The 24,133-nt window shown below is 37.5% G+C and overlaps 1 protein-coding gene and 1 pseudogene across 1 annotated transcript in view; both read right to left on the bottom strand.

Annotated features, from left to right (window-relative positions):
• Nucleotides 1-10,383: 10,383 nt before the first annotated feature.
• LOC136267637 (long-chain fatty acid transport protein 1 pseudogene) lies at nucleotides 10,384-11,625 on the bottom strand (annotated as a pseudogene).
• A 1,802-nt stretch (nucleotides 11,626-13,427) lies between these two features.
• LOC136266004 (protein NLRC3-like) overlaps nucleotides 13,428-24,133 on the bottom strand; it is a 31,105-nt gene continuing 20,399 nt past the window's right edge. Inside the window, exons 2-4 of the mRNA XM_066060955.1 lie at nucleotides 19,847-22,571; nucleotides 14,071-14,255; nucleotides 13,428-14,015 (exon numbers count right to left, since the gene is read on the bottom strand). Coding sequence (XP_065917027.1) covers nucleotides 13,919-14,015; nucleotides 14,071-14,255; nucleotides 19,847-22,571 — 3,007 coding nt within the window. The 3' untranslated portion in view covers nucleotides 13,428-13,918. The remainder of the gene's footprint in view (nucleotides 14,016-14,070; nucleotides 14,256-19,846; nucleotides 22,572-24,133) is intronic.

The following is a 24,133-nucleotide window of genomic DNA, read 5'->3' as shown; positions in this document are numbered from 1 at the left end:
CTGTGCAAACTTGCTAGCGCGTCTAGCGGCGGAACCAGTTTCTATCGCCGATGCTCTCGCTCGTAAGCTAGTTCGTCTTCAACGGAGAAAGAGTTTTTCGATGATGACTATTACCTACTTATCCGAAAGGCAGGAGAAGAGTTATCAAATGCTTTGGTTAGCCCTACCAGATTTCAGTCAATCGAAGAAAGAAAAGATCACAGTGACATTCCAGAATCGTTCGCATATTACGAATCGCTAGGAAAATATGTGACGAAGTATCGCGGAACATTTATGTTCAAGAACTGCCTCGAATTGCCCATCTACTACCAACTATTCAGCCACTTGAAGCCTAAGGTGGTCATTGAGCTGGGAACATTCACTGGAGCCTCTGCAATGTGGTATGCCGATACTGCTAAGTCATTGGATATCGACTGCTCCATTTACTCCTTTGATGACCAGCACCATGCACTGAACAATATGATAAAGCAGAACAAGCCAGATGCAGTCAATTTCATTGAAGGAAATAATGATGAGGTCCAACAGTACTTGACATCTTCCATGCTGCAGCAGCATCTACCACATCCTTGGCTGGTTGTCAATAGTTTTCATATTAATGATGTGGTCACTGAACATCTGAGCAATTTCATGAAGGCAGGTGACTATCTAGTAATAGAAGATACTAAGCTTGACATACCAATACTTGAAAGTCCACATGAAATTTATAATTCATTTAAAGAGTGTTGCACTTCAGGAAAACGCAGACTGGATGCACTGAAAAGCTTTCTGCAAACACCTATTGGTAAAGAATTTAAAGTTGATGCTTTCTACACTGATTTTTATGGGTACAATTGCACTTGGAATTGGCACAGCTTCCTGAGGAGATGCTGAAAGTTTTAACTTCACATTTAATTGTGATTGTAATGGTGTATCAGTGTAATTGTGACAATTCATGTGTATAGCTAGCTACATAATATGCATGCTGATTTAAATTGAATGCATGCACTGTTGTAAGGTAATTGATATTCTAGTTATATTTCTAACATGCTTAAGCCTGCATAGTGCATGCTTAAGCCTGCATAGTGCATGCTTCTATTGCATGATCAGTGAGTAGTTCAAGCAAAATGGGGGTTGCTTGTATATACATGTACGAGATATGCATGACAAATTAAATCCATGACTTAATTAAGCTGCTATATAAACTGTACATGTACAATAGTACTATATAGTAGGGACCACAAAGGAGTAGGCATGACCCACGAAACAACATCACCCAAAAACCAGCCTCAATTTTCCCTGACCCGACGACAATGAGGCATTGTTGGTTAGGTAAAACAAAGCCCAAAAGAAGCTTTCAGATCGACCCGAAACGCTTTCAACAATTTGCTATGGAATTTTTAAAGTAATTTATTTAACGGAATTTTCTACTGACCGACTGACTTATAATACCTTCAGACAAGCTAGCGTAACTCAACAACGGCTAAGGCTACGGACTTGATTTTTTTTCACTGTTCGACGTCGCTTTGGCCCGAGAGGTGCCTTTTGGCATACCGTAGTACGTACAATGCATTCTTCATGGACTTACCAGTGTCCTCCTTTGTGTCCCATTCATCTTTGCTGACAGTGAAAAGTGCCTATTTGGCAATAGCACGTGATGGCTTCCCTTCGTAACGGAAATCGTCCGTATTTTTCATAGTGGCTGTTTTGATTGCAGAGGTGATTTTCGAACAGTTTTCGATTCGTACTGCCGTGTAACGGGTTGAACACAGCCACAACAAAGTGTAATGGACACTTCACCTTTCAGATGATAATTGATATAACTGGGGCTCGCGGCACCATTTCCTTGGATTGCAGAGGTGCTTTGGGACCCTGGTGCTTTTCGAGCAGTTCTAGATCCGAAATGCTGTATAACGGATTGAACATAGCTGACAACAAAGCGTAATATATTTTTCAGACAATAATTGATATAGCTGAGGCGTGCGGCACTATTTCAGATGTGGTATGCGTGGGTTCACCAGTCATAATAATAATATTTAAAGTTAACAAACAAGTACTCAGAAAAATTTGGAATTTTCAACTAGAGTAGGAACCATAGCACATCGATAAAAAGTACTGAAACAAGCTGGAGTAGTGTACGATATTAAATCGCAGTATAACAATAAGAAGTGTTATATCACTACTGTGCAAGGGCGGGTCTAGGCCGGATTTCAGAAGGGAGGGTGCTAACATGGACATTTATATATGTAGCAAGATAGTTGATACAACTAGTGTGAGAAGCACACTCAGCATGCGGAGCATGCTCTATCTAGGGGGGTCTGAGGGCATACCCCCACAGGAAAATTTTGCAAATTTGGCCTATTGAGATTGAATTTGGTAGTAATTTTGAGTGAAAATGATGTCACTTTGTTTATGTGATACCATTATTCCTCTACAGCTTGTCAATATAACTAAAGGGTGCAGCCATGTAGCTAAAATTCAATCTTAGACTAACATCTTAAAGAACTAGTAGTGGAAACATATGGGTATTGGCAGCTGCACAGGATCAAATTTAGTGTTTTGAAGTATAGCATAATTTACAGTATCATGGCTCAAACTACACTAGCTGTCCAAACAGTATAGTAGAGAGGGTAAGTGGGAGTGGAGAGGGCAAGTAGACTGACTCACCAATGTATGGAGTGCGTGTGCACTCAGCTGTATATAATTCTCCAGCTAGAGGGGCTCTAGATCTGGTGGCATATATACTACCGGACCCCTTGGAAATTTTTGGAAAATGGCTATCACAAGATTGTATCTAGAAGCTATTTTTAACCAAATGTGGGTACAAGATAAATGAGTTTAGGTGGAAGTAATTTTAATTTCAGTTGGAAGTAATTTTAAGAACTATATACACTGTTTCTTGTTATTGGATTTGAAAATGTATAATAGTGGCTAGTGCTGAAACGATTATTCGGTTATTTGACTATTCGGTCAGCATGACACTATTCAATTCATTAACACACTATTTGAATAATCATTAGCACTTTGTACATTTTATTCAGATGGAAAAGCCAGCCTTGAAACTTAAGATTGTGAATGAAGTGATGTATCTATGATATACAAATTCAATTTTAGAAAGTATAGAAATAGCTCTTAGGCTTTACCTTGCTCCCTCACAAAAGGTTTCGGTACTTATTCAATAGGAGTATAAGCTTAAAGAATAATCGAATATTCGGTTATTTGTTAACAACTATTCGAATAGTAAAAATTGCTACTCGTTTCAGCACTAATAGTGGCTTGTCAAAGAGAATAAAGAGTGTATAGACAGTATAGTTAATTGAATGTAAGGTCAAAGAGAATGTGTGACTGGGCCTGCAAAAATAGGGCAAGTGGGCACATGATTTTTGCCTACTTTTCCAAACTTTTATCATTCATACTTTTTTGTACCATTGTGCTATGACAATGCTATATCGTTGGCTTTATGATACAAGTTACAGATTGCAAATATTCCGTTCCAGTTCTAAGATATGACCTGTAAAGTGACAGGTGCAGTTTGTGTCCACATGCCCTGTTTTTGCAGGTCCGGTCACATATTTAAAACACAGGATTGGATCTACTTCATATGCAGCCACTGTTCTGAAGTGCAGGTTGCTATTTCAATCTAAATATTAAAATGATGGATCCATCCATCATTATAATTGTTTTACAAATATAGTCTACAAATACAATAGTTTTTGGCCACAACTAACCCCTTTTTAGCGCACAATGATCATGACAACATAAATGCTGCAGTATCATTTAAGCTTAAAGTTGAGCTTCAAGGGATTTGATAGTGCAAACTCCAAAGCTGGTAGATTTATACAAATGTAGCATGGGATTTGATCAAGCAAGGGAAACAAAAACGAACAGTTCTCAGATGTTGCCGCCTTGTGGACTTTATAAAAGCTAAGAAATTCATTATTATATAAGACTACTGCTTTACTTGCAAGAGAAGCATTCCAACCCAAGAATCAAGTTTGTAACAGAGCCTAAAAAACTTAAACTATTTGACAGAAAAGGTTATTTTCAGAATAGATTTTCAATTCATGATGTTTTATACAATTTATAGTACATTAAAGGTATAAATTTTTTACCTGAAGTGATTGGTATCTGGCAGGATGTTTGGTACAATGGTGAGGGTAGCAGTGCACAGGTCTAGAAGAAGATAGGTTTAATTTCAGCTTACACTCTGGTAACTTCTTAAAATTATAGTTTTAATGTTGGATGTTCTATTAGAGTAGTTGACTGTTCTATTAGAGTATTTCGGATTTAGCAACTTCTAAGGTAAGATTTACTCCAAAAGTATAATTTTGAACCCCTTTTAGTAATTCTTGGATAAGATTACTATTCCCCTTGTTCTTTCCATCTTTTCATTTCCCATACATGTGTATAAAATGCAGCTGTACCTGTAGTACAGCTTCTAAAAGCTTCCTAGCTTGCTCATTGTAAGATTTTGGAGGGGGGGGGGGGTGCTTCAGCGCCCCAAGCACCCCCCCTAAATCTGCCCTTGCTGTGCTCCTGTGTACTTGTAATTCTGGGCTGTCATAAACTTGATTTTGTGAGATACTGACTGGTATGTAACATATAAGCGATCGCATTTGCAAAAGGGTACCTTTTATGCACAAAATTTGACCCAGTTTTTAAATTTTGAAACTTCATAACTTTTAATCATTACACAAAATTATCTGAAGTTTTTGATGATTGATGCTGTACATTATAACTGGCTGCATCTTGATACAAAGAACAACTTGATCAGTAAAAGTAGTCAACTGTTATAACATTTTATCTGTTAACATGTAAAATGTGTGCCTATTTGCAAATCCGGTCACACATATACAGTTGTATGTCATGCTGCATGTGTTGATTTAAATTTGAAATGCTTAAAGTATGTCTGGTACATATAGTTATTTCAGTTGTCTCAAATTAAATTATATATTTTGGCTTCCTGTTATAGTATAGTTACAGTATAGTTGCAAACTTGAGAATATGTATTTCTGTAAACTGCAATAAATTGCTATAAAACTTACTCTCCTTCAGTGTAACCATTCACCTAGTTACTAATGCAATACAATGGAATGCCATCTATCTCAATAACATTTAAGAACACAATCAGACCGGCAGTGTGTAGGGCTTTACACATTTTTAATACTGTGATGTATATTCATAAACACATCAGTATGTGATTCTGAACAGCTGCATGTCATTCTACATCTTGGGCTATAATTTGTAATGAAATACATAGGGCAGCTGTATCTGTACTATTATAATCTATTAGGATCAAATTACAGGTAGACCACATCATAGCTAGTACTATAAGAGATGCTCGAAGTGATGCATGATGAGAGTTCACATACTGCTTCACCATGAACATGTTGATTGTTTATACTGCAACGCATTACTTACTTTCATCACATGCACCATTAACTCTTGATCAGAGGGACATAGCTATATCATTGTAATCATTGTTTATAATGAAGGTGTGTTTGGATACCACAGCTAGTGGACTGGAATTAAAATGTGCTGTGTATTAACATTCTCATTTCTCATAGTAGCTATTCCTAAGGCTTCAGCACAAGTTGTTAGCTTCAACACCATTGCAAGCATAGTTAGCAGCTTGTTGGGCACCACCTTTGATTTGTCAATTAGAATAATTCATCACATGCAGTATAGCTATAGCTAAGTCAGCAAGTGAGAGCTGAAACAACACAAGAAAATTGTACTAACAAACACCACACACACTTTTACATTTTTTGTACTTTTGCTGTCAAAGCCTGCTGTTTGGTTTTAGAGAAAATGACTGTTCTATAGCCATCTTGATCTTCACAGGGATTTCAAGGATAGAAACATGTAGGGAAGACCCAACAATTAATCTCACCACACACACACTTATCTTGCTTGGCAGATGTTCAGCATAGTTGGATTATATGTTCGATGAATGCAAATGATTACTGAAAACCACAATTGACATTTCCATCCATGTAAAGTCCAATATTTAGAACAATGTGAACTCCATTTGGGGTTCTAAATTATTTGTAACTGATTTCTAGTTTCTTCATGATTCTTTCACAGAATTAACTAATAAAATACATAGTAAGTGGTGTTTTGGAAGCACCTATTTGCCGTGTTCTGGCATCGCCATAAATTATTAGTACATGCACACATGCACAACACACACAAGTACAAGTATGGCAATGCATATGGTGTACTAAAGGTCTGTAGGCTTGTAACTACAGCCACAAATGGTGATTATAAAGTGAAGAAAAAGATCACATGATAAATTGTCTATAACAGTGTGTATTAATAGAGAAATAATCAGTAACACGCCAACTACAGGGACAGAGGTAGTGCAATGTATTAGGATTGAGGGGGTCAAAGTTATGAGTGAAATGATCCCAGAAATGTGACTTAACTCTATTCCTGATAGTGTCGTCGATTAATGGAAGGGCATTCCATAAGCAACAGATCATTATGAAATGAAAGTGTTGTTGCTTAGGCCACTCAAAATAAATTCTCTGTTCCTCGTCCTGGACTCAGGCATATGTGCATGTGAGTAGGCGGTCCATTTCTGTTATTCCATTATAACCAGAAAATAATGGAAAAAATGGTATAATGGAGTATTTAGAGCTGACAGTAACCAGATGCGGGTGGTGGACAGGAAACAGAAGTGGCCTTGTTAGTGGTAGAAGGCCAATGATGCATTATGATGTAATTTGAAGCCTCCTGGTAGAAAAGGAAATGAAATGATGAATATTGGTTGGATTTTTAATAGATTTGATGAAAAACATGATGTCTGAAAGCTCAAAGGTGTACATTAATGGGAGAAGCTCTAGTTTGAGAAGTCTAGTCAGAAATGTAATCATTCAGAATATACTTTGTGGCTTGTCTCTGAATATGTTCTAGGTTATCGATGTCTTTCACTAAATACGGATGCCAGATAGGGGAGCAGTACATGAGTTGAGACCTGATTAGAGATACATATAACTTAACTTTAGTCAGTGGTGGTATAGATGAACTGAAGGTTCTTTGTACAAGATCCAATATCTTATTAAAATAATATCATGATGAGTTTTCCATTCAGGATTATCACTTAGCGTAACTTCAAGATTTTTATGTGATTGTTTAGTAATGATTATGCTACCACTAATAGTATATGAAGTAAGAAACTTTCAATTAAAAGATAAATGGGCAACTTTTTAGATGAGTTAATAAAATGTAAATTAGAAGATGTTAGAAGGTTATCAAGGTCACGTTGTAATAGTTGTTTGCCAGGAGGTGTCCTAATGTGCCTGAATTTACTGTCAGTAATGGAAATAGGTAGATCATTTATAAACATGATAAAGAGAAGTGGACAAAGGAGACTGCCCATGGGGTATCCCAGATTCAACAGATAAAAGATTGGAATGACAGTTATTAATAGAAACGAACTGGAATCTGGTACTAAGGTAGGCTGGAAGCCAAAGCCACAAGCTACCTGAAATGCTAAAGTTATGAAGTTTGGACAGTAGATAAGAATGGGAAACTGAATCAAATGCCTTACTGATATCTAAGTAAACAGCATCAAATTAGTAACGAGAAGATGTAAAAATAAAAGTAGCTGTTGAGTAGTGGACCAATTGTGCATAAATCCAAACTGAGCAGGGTTGATAAAAGTTGAAACATGATCAACCATTTTGTTCATTCCAGAACTTTAGAAGTATTACTGAGTAGAGAAATTGCATGGGCTCACCTGATTTACTGAGGTGGACTCACCTGATTTAAAGATTGGAACAATCTTTAGTCTCTAGGCAACTGAAGAGTTAAATTAACGAAAAATTAGGAATTTTAAGTTCGATAAGGGATCATAGAAAAAAGTAGGGAAACAAGGGAGGTCGCCTACACCTGCAGATATACTAGTGAACATTTAATCACTATACCCATGACTAAATTAGGGATTAAATGTTCACTAGTATATCTGCAGGCGTATAGGTGACCTCCCTTGTTTCCCTACCTTTTTTCTATGATCCTTAATCAAACTTAAATTTCCTTATACTTGTTTTTATCCATTCTTTCATGGAACATGCAGTCAAGGCTTATGCAGATGATGCGACATTGATATCAGATTCCCTAGAAGTACATGTATCTGTACATGTGTTGCAGCAAATCGATCAAAAAGCTGCAGATCTGGAACTGTCTTTTAAGCCTTCCAAATGTGTCTCCTATTTATTTGATGGCCACAGTCATAGGGAAGAAGGAGTTCAACTGTCTGGAGGCTGAACTAAGTTGATCACTGAAGGTGGCACTACATTTTTGGGGGAATTATTGGAGGTGCCACTAAAGTTGCTGCTGCAGACAAGAAAATGATTAACTCACTGTCTCTGCTCTTATATCAGCTACAAACTTGCTGCCAATCCGTGGTGAATATAAGCTATGGCTGTACAGAAACTGTATTGTTTTGCTATTACATTTTCATTTGTCTGTGGATGCCAAGTTCTGCTATTAGTAAGTTGGAGAATTTAGCCACCCACTACCTTAAGAAGAGGCTGGGACTTCCTAGATGTGCCACTCAGGCCATTCTCTATTATCCTGGTGTCTGCTGTCCAAGTATTTCAGTAGCGTTCAGAGAGGCTAAGCTAAGCCTCCTATCTTGCATCAGCACATCTGGAGACCCCGAACTCCAGCAGTTAATTGCTGGTTCATCTGGGGGATGCTTATACAGACCCAAGCATCTGATTATCAACTTTAATCTAAGGCTTGTTTGCAGTTGTCATCTTTTCCAATACCTCACCCTCTTTATCTGCTGTCAAAGAAGCTGCATGCTAGTGGCTGATGAGTGCTCAAGGTATGATGATTATTTGGACACTCTGTCTGTTCAGTGTAAACCTGTGTGTTTGGAATCCTGCTGTAAAACTTGGAACAGACTTTTGTTGGGGTGTCATCCTGGTCACCTTTCCTTTATCCTGCAAACTGCCTTCTCACACCAGTAAATCTGCAGCAATGGCATATTCAGTGTGATGTGAAGTGTTCTCTCTGTGGTTATACACGTCCCATCACAGCCCATGTTTTACCCTGTTGCTCTATCTTAAGGCCATTTTACTTACAGACATGATCAAGCTTTGTGTTGCATATTTATGCTGATTTACCAGGAATGTATGCTAGTGCGTCTCCTCAGGCAACCATCCCTCCATCACTTATCACAACTCCTTACCATTCTGACATTGTGATTTGCAATGAATCTACTAATACATACAGTTCTGTTGTTCTATTGGAGTTGATGTGTCCTTTAGACTCCATCCAACATTTGGAATCTGCAAGAGATTAAAAGCAGACCAAGGAAGACTTACAGATTACGCATATCTGAACTGGAGAATAGGAACTCCCTGATACCATTGAAATAAGTGTTCTTGGACATTATCTACAATCATCCCTGTCCTCACTTATTGTTGTCATCTCAATATATTTACAATCCTTTGAAACCTCCATGGCCATTATAGATAGTCTGTTCTTTGAAACTAGTTAGCTGATAATTCTATTAACCACCCGCCCTCACTACCTGATCTTAATAAGGTGACAGGAGACAAGGAATATTATTGATTGTCTAAGTCCTCAATGTCATGATCAAATATGGTTTTTGGCTGTAGTATGCATAATTATCCAAAATATTCAATTGAAAAAAGCCAATAGCTGCTAAATTATTAATTATTCTTTATCCTTAATCTTCAGTAACCAATTTTTAAAATTGTATTCCATTATGAATGTTCTATTCAGTAGAGTAGTTTGGACTGTTTTATTAGAATATCCATGCAAATTAAGATAGTCTGGTGTTCCTGCTGCAAGTCCACCAGCTAAATTCGAGCGTAAATCGGATGGCTGCAGGTTCGAGGCTACCTAGGTCCAGTCATGGATTTTTCTCCTTTCTGCAACTTTTCAAACACACCTTATGTAGCTAATGTCTTTGTATGTAATGTCTTTGAGCAGGCTGTAGGACCAGGTGTCCTACAGACCTTCAGCACTAGTGCTGTAAAGCTTTAATAAAATAAATAAATCTTGGAAGAGGTTTCTGGAATCCACCTCTGCTAACCTAACATTTTGCACACAGTAAAGAAATTCGAACTATGCAATAGAAACTTAGGAACATTATACCTGTAATCCCTGTCTCCTCAGTGTGATATGCACAACATACTACCATACAAGTAGCAGTATAGCATATTTACCATACTACAAGGCCCATACAGGATCATGGCATATCAATTCAGAAATCCTGGCCCCTAGCTAATGTACACGTGAAATTTGTGAGCACACTAACAATCTATGACTGTAGCTACCACAAGGAAGCAGGTGAGTTCAGGTGCCATCATTAAAAATTAAATAACTACAAAAGCAGTTATGCGGCTTAGGCCTAACAGCTGCCAACTAAAATCTGTACTCCTTGTCACAAATCTTCTTGTAGACTCCTTCAGTTAGAGGAATGTATGTCTTACTGGCTGGGTCCAGAAAGTAGAGAGGATCACTAATATGTTTGATGTCAAATGACTCTTCTCTCAGATGTCGCTTGATAATCTTCTCAGTTGCTGTATACTCCAGCTTCTCCACAACACGTACAAACAATGGAATGGCATAAGTTGGTAATCGTTGTTGTAGTTCCCTTGATAACTCATCCATATCAATGCCATCTTGTTGTACAATGGCTATCATACCAGCACGACCCTCTGCCCCAGGTACCTCAACACCATAACAAGCCACTTGGAGATTCTTGTACACTTTAGCAGTGGTGTTCTCTACTTCTGTTGTTGACATGTTCTCACCACACCAGCGGAACGTATCTCCAGTCCTGTCAGTAAAATAAACATATCCTAAGTCATCCATTTTCACGATATCACCAGAACGGAAAAGTGGACCCTCTGGTGAACACATGTATTAACACTTTAATTTGTGTCTGATTTGAGAGTCCTTTGTAACCAGTGTATTCTCTAAGGAGATAATATTCCCAATAAGCTCTCCTGGATCATTGTAATCAACTACTTCACAAAAACCTGATGAATTTCTTATTGGTTCATTAGTATCTAGATCAATACGTACAATCTTTAAAGGATAGGCTGCTGGGACTAATCCAACAGATCCAACTTTACCAGTGATGTTTCCTAAACCGCAATTGCCTTCTGTAACACCATAGAATTCACCAATTTGTGTAATTTGAAAGCGTTCCTTAAACTCTTCCCAAATGTGTGTACGTAGTCCATTGCTATAGGCTAGTCTGACACTGTGTTGCTTGTCAACTGGTTTAACAGTGTGTGTGTGTGTGTGTGTGTGTGTGTGTGTGTGTGTGTGTGTGTGTGTGTGTGTGTGTGTGTGTGTGTGTGTGTGTGTGTGTGTGTGTGTGTGTGTGTGTGTGTGTGTGTGTGTGTGTGTGTGTGTGTGTGTGTGTGTGTGTGTGTGTGTGTGTGTGTGTGTGTGTGTGTGTGTGTGTGTGTGTGTGTGTGTGTGTGTGTGTGTGTGTGCACCTTGTGTGTGGATGTGTGTATATAGTGTATGTGTGACTTCAGTAGTGCTTAAACAAATGCTAGAATTTACAATTTGATTGTCTGAATGAAAAAATGTAAATAATTCAATTGCTTCTAATAACTAAAACCCACAGTTAAACTTTTCAATACACATGGTATTCACACATGTGAGCTATTTCTTTACAACCAATTAAGCTCTTTTTAATAACACAACCAACTTACTCGCTATCTCATATTGTTAGACAATGCCAGGGGAGTACTGAGCTAGTTATTCAGCACATTTAAATGTTGCGAGTAGCATTCACATGATCATGTTTGCAATTCACGTGTGTGAATTGTTCATTTGCATTTTGCAAGCAACCTGAAATTGACTGTAACACCTACTAGTGCTAACTTTACACTGTGCACGTAGCAAGGGAAAGCCCCCCAGCACCAGTTTAGCTATGACATTACATGTAGAGTAACTAGTCATTCTACAGACACCATCGCATGGACATTGTTATATCACCTGGACCCAGCTACTAGCTGCAAATAAAGCTACACTACTTTAAAGTACTTACATTACTTGTTTTTACATTAAAATTGTAGGAGCACAGTGCAATCACTGTGGATTTGAGAGCTGTACGGAACAGTGATGCATATACCAGACAGGTCACAAAGAGGCTTTATCCTTTTAAAGTCGATCCATGCACATCGCACTATGTAGTTAGCCCCTGTAATAGGCAAGCAGTAATCAACCCTTTCCTCCTTTTTTCACAGTTGTCTAGACATCAATTAGCTAACCTTTAATGTACAAACTATACCTAGTAGACTACACAACAATGCACAAATTCCAGCGAATCACTTTAGAATAGACCTGAGCCTATTATGCTTTTGAAATTGCCTATTATGCTTTTGAGCAATGCTCCAAGATTTCCCTGTTATGTTCCAACTACGCTCAGTTGTGTGCCAAAATAATTATGCTGTTGAAAAATTGTATAGTGATTGCTCTATTAGAGTATTTGATACAACTGTGAATGTTTTATTAGGATATTCAAAAATGTGGTGACATCAATCTTTAGCTACTCTTCCCTTCACATGTATATACAACTAGCTGATTTTTGTGTTTGCTTTTATTATTAGAATATTCTAATCTGCAAGAAGTATAGCCTTTACCTTATGCTAATTCTGTTTTGTAGCTCAGTAGCTAATATTTGAACATTAAACAACTTAATTTCAGCCAAAATTATCACCAAAATCATTCTCAATAGGCCAACTTTTCAAAATTTCCTTAAGAGAGCTTATAGACCACATTTATCAGCTAAGTAGCATCCATGTTTCCAGTACAGAATTTTCATAAACATTTACAAAACGGCTACCTATACTAGCTAATTCTGTTTTCTAGCTCAGTAGCTATACTATTAGCATTCATACTTCCAGTGTTGAACTATCAGCAAAATTCAGTCAAAATTGCCACCAAACTCAATATCGGAACATTAATTTTCCCCCGGAAAGCTCATGCTTCACACACCATGGAGTCACTTCTGCCAGTGTGCCAGTTGGTGTCACTTCCTGTGACCACCCCACCCCCACTGTGAATAAATACTAACACAGTTATGGTGCATGGGTAGGAATTAGATGCAGTCTGTTGTTATGTAATGTCTGGAATTTGAAAAATGTTCTACATTTATAAGCATGATGGAAACATTCTTACTGTACCTGTGCAGAAATCAAGGAACGTTTAATACACCTGTAGTCCAGCTATTCACTTCAGTGTGGCACAGTGTATGCACAACTCCAAAATCCACCAGTTTAGATAAGTTAATGTAAAATACAGTAATGATACCACCACAAAAGCAGGCATGATGTCCAAACAGTACTGTTTTAAGGCAGTAAGGTCAGCTGTACAGGGTCATTCCCTACCAATTCCCTTGCACTAATTGTGAACAACATACTCCCTGTATAGCTACCACAGGGTAAGTTCAAACACAAAAGTGCCATCATTAAATTATTAAATCTAGAAAAACAGTTAGCTCTAATAGCTACAATCTAAAATTTGTACTCCTTGTCACAAATCTTCTTGTAGACTTCTTCAGTTAGAGGAATGTATAGTATGTCTTACTGGCTGGGTCCAGAAAGTAGAGAGGATCACTAATATGTTTGACATCAAATGATGCTTCTCTCAGATGTCGCTTGATAATCTTCTCAGTTGCTGTATACTCCAGTTTCTCGACAACACGTAAACATTTGAAAATAATACATTTAGCTACAATTTGGCTACAACAAAAAAAAATTAAAACTAAGAAATAATGTCTGTGTGTTTTAGGCACTGCATGGTTATCATCTAAATATATTATAAATATGTAGCTATCAAAAATGAATATTTCATAACCTATAACAAAAGGCTAGCAGCTGTAATCATTTATGCACTAAGTGTTTTGTTGTCAGTAACAATTATATAGATCTCCTTAAAGTTTCTGATAGACTCCAAGGAGAGCATTACACTTTGAGCATGAGTGAGATACATCCTTGGTCTGGTTGATACACAGAACACAGGGCACAAGCCTGTAATGTGAAAGTTGCATTCTCACTTAGCGTATAATTAATGAAAATCACTTACGGCAACAAAAAAGTCAACACCAATATCAAAATCAACACCCATGTAAAGGAGCCAATCTTGTGAGCAACTTTAGTGTCCATTTCTTCGTTACATTCAGGGCATGCAATTCTTATGGGATATGCACCAAAGAAAATTCTTTGTCTTTCTCCAGACGACTGAATGTCTCCGGAGATACTTAGTGGCAACTGATAAAATAGAATAAAACAAAACATAATTCCATGATCACACACATTAATCATATAATTATATAAATTCATGCACAAAGATACATTTATTAATTATATCACATAATGAGGTTATATAGCAATATTTTTATTTCAGCATTCATGCAGGTACATTTGCTAAATACATTTTCATGAATTTTGTCATTGTTATAAAAATGTTATCGTGTGATACACACTGCAGCTACAAGGTCTACAAGCCTTATATTAGACACTCTAAGAAGATACATTAGCCGAGTAAAGTTACACATCAAATGATTTGGATCCAACACATACGACAAAGAATCAAAGGTGTAGATTTCTCAAAGTGTCAGTTTTTTTATTTCTGTTTTTCAGCTGCTATTGCAGCTAAAAATAGCATGCAGTCTCAAGGATGTACCAAGGGTAGTGGAAATACTGTATGAGGGAATAATGAATATTTTAAGTTACTATTAAAACACTAAATGCTTTTATTTGTGGCAAAATTACATAGATCTAGTTGATGATTTATAGTGGTGGTTAGTTTATTTGAGTACTGGTCAGTGCTGGCCACTAACAACCATTCTAGGATCTGGCCACTAACAACCACTCTAGGATCTGGCCACATCCATGACATTGACTTGGGTGTAAAATAGGGTTGTGTGATAATGAAAAAAACTATATGTATCTCGATAAGTATTGATAATCAAAACCATTTATCACAATATGTGTAACAAAAAAAATGCAACCAGGTCTGGCAAAACCGGTCTTATTGCCCATCAAAGTGAAGCTGAGATTTTGCTGTAAACACTTAAACTACTGATGTCCACACTCAAAGTAGAGCTATCGGCTTTTAAAAGCTGCTTTTCCCAAAGCCTGTGGCAGTCCATGCAGGTGGTTTGAGGTCTTCATAGAGCTCTGGTTAAAGTTTGGACGGTGGAACAAGCTGGATGTCTCTGTGGAGTTGGCTAAGAGGCTGTGCCATACATTCCTCTAGTTTTAGCTACTTTTGAGCCACTGGGGGCTTGTAACTCAGCCTGATGCTCCCTTATGGCTTTCTCTTGAATTTTGAAATAAACCCAGAGCCCTCCCCACCACCCTGATTAAAGCTTGCTTGATACTTCCACCACCATGAAAAACCCTATTTAAAATAGCAGGAAACTTTGTACTAGCTACTTGTACTCTGCATGGTCTTAAAGGCAAGGAATTAGTGTATATTGCGTGCAAATTGGTGGGCGAGACTTTAGCCATTGGTGAGATATACTCATTCATAAAGTTTAAACCACCACTACTTGAAATGTACAAATAGGTGATAAGATCCTTTTGCAGACTGGATCACAAATTCAGAATTTTCAACATGAGTAGAGATTAAAGTAATACAAAGTACAAAAACAAGTGAGATTTACCACCTGAAGCCATGCTAGAACACATGCTTGAAATAATTGAGATTAGCTATCTACCACCTGAAGCCATGCTAGAACAAACATAATCCCTACTTTAGTTGGCGAGATTCTGTATGCAATGGCATGAAGTAGGGATTATGTGTGTTCTAGCATGGCTTCAAGTGGTAGATAATTTCACTTGTTTCAGCACTTTTTATTACTTTGATCTCTACTCATGTTGAAAATTTCAATTTTTTGTTACATATGTACAACAAAAATTACTATAACCACTAATTCCCCTCAACTTTTACATTGAATCAAGGAAATGGATGACCCTCAAGACAAGTCTACCAACCATAGCAATCCATTTGTGGCTGAAGAAAAATGTTCTTACACCCAATCTCTTATTAGTATGGCTGGCAACAGCAAGGAAGAAAACTACAGCAAACTGCTGGGAGTTTTGGGATCAGGCATCAGATGAACTTCTTGTGGACCTTTCTGAACTGTCGGGTTATGTGAATCACCTTCCATTAACTAAACAATCCGTGCTCAAAGTAAGCGCTAGCCTAATATTTGACCTGTTGGGTTTGGTTAGCCCATCCGTAATTAGATTGAAGCTTACAGTATGTTTGGATCTTTGTGGGATGGTCCACCCCAAGAGGTAGATACACCCTGACTGAATGGAAGTCACTGATTGCTGAATTAAGCTGTCTTCAGAAACTCAAGGTACCACGATGCTATTTCAAGGGTTCTCTTCTAGCAATATCATTTGAACTACATGGGTTTAGTGATGCCTCAGCACAACCATATGGAGCTGTAATTTATTTTAGAACTGTTTTCGAGGATGGAAGTATCTCATCAACCATAGTGGCATCGAAAACTCGTGTTGCTCCAATGAAGATACAGACTATTTCCAGGCTTGAACTACTGGCTGCATTGATACTAACTTGATTGGTCAGCACACTTGAGGATTCACTCAAATTCTCACCTACAATGACAACACTATTGTAGTGACTCAACGGTTGTTCTATACTGGATTCACAATCATAAGCCATGGAGACAATATGTCAATCACAAGGTCAATGAAATCAGGCAATACTCTGCTAATGAGGATTTGAGACATTGCCCAGGCTCACTCAACCCTGCAGATATGGCCTTTCGAGGATTGAATGGAAACGAACTAAGCAATAATCAAGCTTGGTGGAAAGGGCCAGAGTTTTTGTGTTCCCCGGGGCCAAAGTCAGAGTGGCCATATGCAAATGATTTCAGTGTCAGTGAGGAGGCTTGTACAGAACTCGTTAGAGATGCACCTGTGGTCTCCCAGACCTTTGCTGTTCGAACAACTCCTTACAAGCTTCTAGAGAATATTGACTGCCAACACTTTAGTAGTTTATACAAATTGTTGAAGACTACGGTCTATATGATTCACTTTGTTAAGCGTCTTATGAAGAACAGGAGCAGTTCCAATTCCCTTCTGATGTGTTGAAATGAGGTCAAAAATGTTCTTCACCTATGTACTACTGAAGAGGTAAATGAAGCTGAGGTGTACTGGATCAAGGCAATTCAGGATGAGTCCTTTCGTACAGAAATTAAGTATCTGTCCAGTGATAAGACCGTTGGCGGTCCAATTTATGTTAAACAGTGTGGCTTGTTCCTTGATCAAGGTATTTTGAAGTGCTGTGGAAGGCTGAACAACTCCACATTGTCTCTAGGCAGCAAGAATCCGATTTCTCTGCCTCACGATCATCCATTTGTTGAATTACTTATTCTACAGTATCATCAGAATCAGAAATCTAAATACAGTGGAGTTAATGACATTCTTACTCTACTCTGTGAGAATTACTGGATACTCAGGGGTAAACATACAGTGACAATATCGCTGAAGATGTTTGTCATGTGTTTGAAATGTGAAGGATTGCCATTTTATGTGGCTGAACTGACAGCAGAATGAGTGTCTAACAATCCACCTTTTACACACTTTGGAATTGACTTTGCTGGTCTATTTAATGCTCACACTGAGAGCGTTAACATGGCGACCAAAGTGTATATCTGTTTATTTACATGTGTCACAACCAGGGCAATACATTTGTAGCTCACTGATTTACTGTCAGCTGATTCATTTCTACTGGCCTTTTGACAGTTTGTTGGAACAAGGTTGCCATCAACTATATAATCTGACAATGCCAAGACGTTTAAGGCGGAGAAAATGATCCACTTGCCAGAGGTTACAAGATATCTTACTAGTAATAAAGTCACTTTGAAGTTCATAGTTGAACGGGCACCACGGTGGGGTGGTATCTGGGAACGTATGGTATGTTCAGTAAAATGTTGTCTCAGGAAGTGCTAGATGAACCATAATAAGTTGAGCACCTTATTGATAGAAGTTAAAGCAGTCTTGAATTCTAGATCACTCACCTACTTCTTTGGTGATTCTGAAGGGGTCAGTTGTACTCTATCGCCATCCCACTTGATACATGTGTTTATGGACAAAGAGTTGCTAATATTCCTAATATTGGAAGATATTCAGCACTAATGAATCTTTGATTAGAATTAAGGGTAAAATATCATTGTACTCTACTTAGCAAATTCACTAGACAGCAAGTTTTGCTGAATCTTCATGAAACACACTCTACGTTTAACAAGTTTTCTGAGAAACTAGCTAAATCAGAAAATGTTGTAGTGCTGTATGATGATTTCACCAAGCAAGCATTTTGGAAACTGGATATTATTACTGAGCTAGCTACTAATGGGAAGAGATGATGCAAGTAGAGCAGCAGTAGTAAAAACTGTGAACTCAGATAAGCCTCACATGCTTCGTTGCAGCATTAAACATTTAAATCCAATCAAGTTGAATATTAACGACACAGGAGCATATGAAGAGGAAGACACACAGCAAGATGAGTCTGGAGAAGCTGTTGCTGTTGGACAGGAATCAATACCCCAAGCTCGAACCTTACACCACAAAGCTGCAACAATAATAGGAGAATCCCAAAAAAGACCTCACAGCAGCAATTAATGTTATTGTTATCATCTGTATATACTTTAGGAATTTTGTGCATGCTTAGGATTTTCTGTGTATATGGTTAAGAAATTTTGTAATTTGGTTCACTCAAGGTGAACCAACTGCTGGAGTGACGAACTATTTAGGAATTTCTATGAGTCATAGAAACATTTTGCTTGCATGCGATCTCACACAAAATAAAATGGTGGTGAACACGTGTCTCCGCAAGAGTAGAATTCTGTATTATTCTAAGTCAAATCTGAAACTTTATAAAAGGCATAACATTAGAGATTTGATGGTTTGATGAGGCAAAATACAACATTTAACCTGCAAACTAGTTTTATGTAGTCTGGCACAGCTACTGCTCAACAAGACGGTTGCACCTGCAGACTACTCCATGTACAGAATGAATCTGTTAATGAAAAGGAAGCTACGCAAAGCTATTCAAAAATACTGTAATTGTCTTAAAGGTAACTAAATAGCAACACTGTGAGTAATTTTATAGCATTCTTATTAATGCACATCATATAAAAACTACTGTAACAAAATTACTGCTGGCCTTTAAAGGATTTAAGACTCTACCATTTAACAATGTATTTCTGCTACTACCACTACATTACGCTCCACTCATGCTTCTCTAACAGCTTCCTATACAAAGCATACCCCTAGACAGAAATACTGCAGACACGATGCGTAAATGTGATGATAGATGTCCTTGTATGATTTCATGTTTTGAATACACCTGTATCTCTCACTGTAGCCCAGCTGATCACCTACCGGGTTACATTTGAAAATAGCGCGGTTGGTTTATTTCAAGACACACTGACAGAAATCAACTATGGGTGTCAGTTTGCTGTAGCTTTGGTGATGGCATGCAGAATTAAGCTTATTAAGAGGAACCTGTTTAGGAGACTTTTGTATAAATTTTGCTCATTCTCTTAAACCAATGGTGTATTTGTGCATGCATAACTAGAAAACCTATATGAATTGTATTGCATGTACTGTACATGTAGCAATAAAGGTTCACAAAAGCATGCAGTTTTTTGTTATTTTGCAGCAAAACAAAAATCTCAAAAAAAATTACAACCACATTAAAATGGATGCAAAAATTGTACCAACTGTTGTGCAAAGAAGCTATTATGCCAAGCAACATATCACAATGATAGAACACAAGTCTCACATATAAGAAGGTAAGTACACATAACCATACGTACCTTTTGATTTTGTATGAAAGATAGTTTGGAAAAAATTTTCTGACATATGTCACGATGCTTGAAGACATCCAGAAGAGTAAGACTTAGCTTTTCCACCCCTCTCTCTTGTCTGTTATAGTTAACGATTTGCAATTGTTCTTGAACTATTTCTGATGTGTGAAAAACACTGTCCATAAATATCATATTAACTGTATTATTGTGATTTCGTATTTCTTTTAACAAAAATGCAATGTCATTTTCATTTAACTTAGACATATTATCTGCCAAGCCAATCCATGATAATGTTTTGTTCTTCTTCAACATGTGAGAAATAACTTTTATTCCATTACTAGTAACATTACAACCAGTTAGGTGAAGCTTTTTTAAAGTGGTGTTGCCTGCTAATGCTTCTGCAAGTTCTAGTACAAACTCATCATTGACAGACGTACAAAATGACAGTATAAGCCATTGAAGGTTAATTTGAGGTTGAAGTAGTTTCAGGGAGCCATCTACTTGGTTGTGGCTGCTGTTAATATCAAGGACATATATGCTTCCTTTAGGGTTGATTTTACATGCAACACATTTACCACACTTGTTGCTGGGTGCTTTTTCACAAACTAAATACTTAAGCAAATTGTCTGCCTGGGAGGAATCCAACATTTTACACTGAACGATCCACTTCTTTCCACTGTGTGCAATGCAGTAAGATAGTGCAGATAATATTTGAGGTGTTGCAGCAGAATCCGGAACGGAAAACCAGCATGTATCTCCATAAAACAGGTAACTGTCACAGATGTTTCTACAAAGTTCAGGATTTTGTGCCTCCATAACTGCTTCTATTAATATACACTGGAATTCTCCTGAAATGTAATGAGACACCCCAGAAGAATAATGTATTCCTCCATAATGTCTTTCAATTGCTTTGCACATACATGTACCTCGAAATTTATAGCTAAGAAATAATTTACTTGCAAAACTCAACACGAACACGTTAACTATCTTGTAGCCTAACAATTTAATCCTAAGCACACGATTTGCTGAAAGTATATCTTTAAAAGATGCATTTATAAATTTTGTTAATCCTGCATAGAATATCCAAACCATTTCCAATTCTTTCTGGTTGAAAATACTTTGTAGCTGTTTTAGCTGAAATGATTTAGGTTGACAAGATAAATACCAAGCAGCCAAGAGCTCTTGAAGAGTGCGATGAATAAATTCATATGTTTTGCTATAAGACTCAAAGTGTCTGTGATTGGTTACTTGCAATAACCCCATCCCATCAAAACCATCTAGGTTCTCATCACTTGAACTAAAACAATATTGTCTTATCCTTGCTTCATCGAAAGTTAAGGTTACATTATTTTGTAAACAGTAATATGCCATTTTACTCAGCCGTAGTAGCATTTCATCAACTTCTTCAGGCAAGTCATTTAGAGTGTTAATGGATGAACTACCATGCGAATTCCTAGCTTGGTGTCGTCTTAACTGAATTAAAACTAAATTTTTATAAATATCTGTAAATGTATTTGGTAATTGCCCATTACTTTTGTCAAAAATGTAAAGCACAATGCACAGGTTAATGGGAACAAACACAAAGTACTTTAGAAGCAGAAGACGATTCAATTCAGAATGAAACTGCTGCTCTAGTTCACTACTGTTACTATATTTTTGAAAATAACACGTTATGTTTTGCTTCACTTGTTTATCTGTAAACCCAAGGATTTCAATTCTACGTTCAATATGTGCATATTCCAGGCTTCTAATGGCAGAAGGACGGCTTGTTATTAAAACTACTGCCTTAGGCAAAACATCACCGGATATGAGACGTGTGAATAAACTGTCATGTTGTCTACGTTCTGGCAGTTCATCCCATCCCTCTAAAATAATCAAAACACCTTTGCCATTGCTGTCATATATCTTATTAATAATCATTTTTGCTGAACTACCTCGGTACAATTCAACCAGTTCATCAAACGATTCTGCACTAGCAACTCCTCCATCTCTCAAATGCAAAAACATAACATACTTAAATTCTTGTAACAGCTTTCCTTTGGCCCAGTTTACACATATTTTTTTTGCTAAAAATGTCTTTCCACTTCCAGGATAACCTTGTATCAAAATTACTCTGCAATTCTCAGCCACTATATCTGAATAAGAATCGAGGAATTGTCTAGAATAGCTGTTGTCTTGTTTGAGCAATAAACTATAGTAGTCAAAGAAAGTGGAGCCTTCTCTGTGATTTGTTTCACTGATTTCAATGAGAGCAATGTTGATGCAGTCTGATACTGGAAGACTAAGATTAATGTTAGAAGTTCCTGTGAAAGAAGAGTTGGTGTATCGCTCGTGTAGAAAATGTTTAAAGCTGTCCAAAGAATAACATGGATTTATGTCACTTAGACTTGCAACTAAATTATCCTGGTTTGTTTCTTCAAGACATGTCATGAAGGTTCCAAAAGAATCCAATTCCTTATCTTTTAATATTTCTATGATTTGTTTGGCTTTGTTACAACTTGTTGACAGTATTGTTTCATCATGTTTTGTAAAGAACTTCTTCCTTTTTAAACATGCAAGTAGCTTGCTATAATCACAACCTTTAACAATATTTTCCTCACTCATAAGAACTCTGTACACCACCTTCATATTATTGGCTATCTCCTGAAACCTGCTGTCTAATTTCAGAACTCTTAACAATTCATTGAGCTGTTCAATACTTTGTACTCCTTGCCGTAAAGCATCTATTAAACATCTGTGGGAACATTTACAAACCACAATAATGTGCATTCAGAAATCTATTGTATTTTCATAAGTACTTCTATACCAAGTAATCCCATACAATTGGTAACTTATTTACAAAAGAATATACAACACAAGGAAAATTATGCATGTACACTGCATTCCATGTATTAGAATTCATTATAGCACAAATCAAGACACACGGTAGTGTGTCGTGCGGCCCAAGAAGTTGGCACGCCACACCGTGAGTATATTAACAGGAAGAAAGAAAACGCAATTTTCACACCTATGTAGCTCTGTGATCCCTTATCCGATTGGAACCAAATTTGCTAGAGACGTGCCGCCCAGTCAGGGGAGTATACATACCAAATTTGAAGAAAATCGCTTTGGCCATTTTCGAGATACGAGCGAACAAAATTTCGTTTAATTTCTTCGTTTTTTTTCTTCATCTTCATTTCGCACACTTCGCAAAATTCGCCATAAACATGAATGCGTGCTTGGATTGGGCTGAAATTTGGCACACTTAAAGGGCTCATTAAGGCGGGTCTCTGAACCAACTTTGGTAGGAATCTGATGAACATTCACTGAGTTATGACCGATTATTTGCGTAAAATAAGGTCGAAGGTCTGTCACGCCTACAGGGTAAACCCCTTGGAGGAATCAGTTGAAAATTGATATGTAGATGGAGCAACCATCGTAGGAGTGCCTTTTTGTAGTTTGAAAGGAATCGGGATAAAGACCATGGAGATATGACACAAAACCCAACCTGTGTCAAATTTACGCGATCGATTTTTATGAATAAAAAACTATTAGTTTTCGTGTCTACCAGGCAAACCGCTTAGAGCAACGAGCTGAAAATCAGTATGTAGCTGGAATAATCATCATAGAAAGTCCTTGCAGTAGTACAGAAGAATCGGATTACAAATCACTGAGTTATGATTCGAAAGGCAACTACGTGCAGCAAATGCGAGATCGAGATACTCTAATAGAACAGTCACCCTAATAAAGCATTCAGCTGCATTTATAATTTACTCAGTTATATTACATTGCAAGTTATTGTGTAGGGAATTCAGCTACAAACAAGTCACCCTGTAGTCAGATCAGCTAGAAGAAAGTACCTAATAGAGAGTTCAGCTACAAAGAAGCCATCATGTAGAGAGTTCAGCTCAGATAAATCACCCTGTAGAGAATTCAGCTACACACAAATTGCCCTGTAGAGAGATCAGCTAGAAGAAGTTACCTTGTAGAGAGTTCAATTACAAAGAAACAATCATGCAAAGAGTTTAGCTGCAAACAAATCACCCAGTAGAAAGTTCCGCTATGAACAGATCACACTGTAGAGTGTTCAGTTAGAAACAAGTCATCCTGTAGATAGATCAGCTAGAAGAAGTCACTTTGTAGAGAGTTCAGCTACAACGAAACCATCATGTAAGAGAGTTCAGCTGCAAACAGATCACCTGTAGAGAGTTCAGCTAGGAACAAGTCACCCTGTACAGAGATCAGCTAGAAACAAGTCATCCTGTAGAGAGTTCAGCTAGAAGAAGTTACACTGTAGAGAGTTCAGCTACAAAGAAA

Source organism: Dysidea avara, chromosome 9 (genome assembly GCF_963678975.1).
Source record: "Dysidea avara chromosome 9, odDysAvar1.4, whole genome shotgun sequence".
Taxonomy (NCBI): Eukaryota; Metazoa; Porifera; class Demospongiae; order Dictyoceratida; family Dysideidae; genus Dysidea; species Dysidea avara.
The sequence above is the reverse complement of the archived record's forward strand: the minus strand, read 5'-3'. Positions and strand labels throughout refer to the sequence as shown.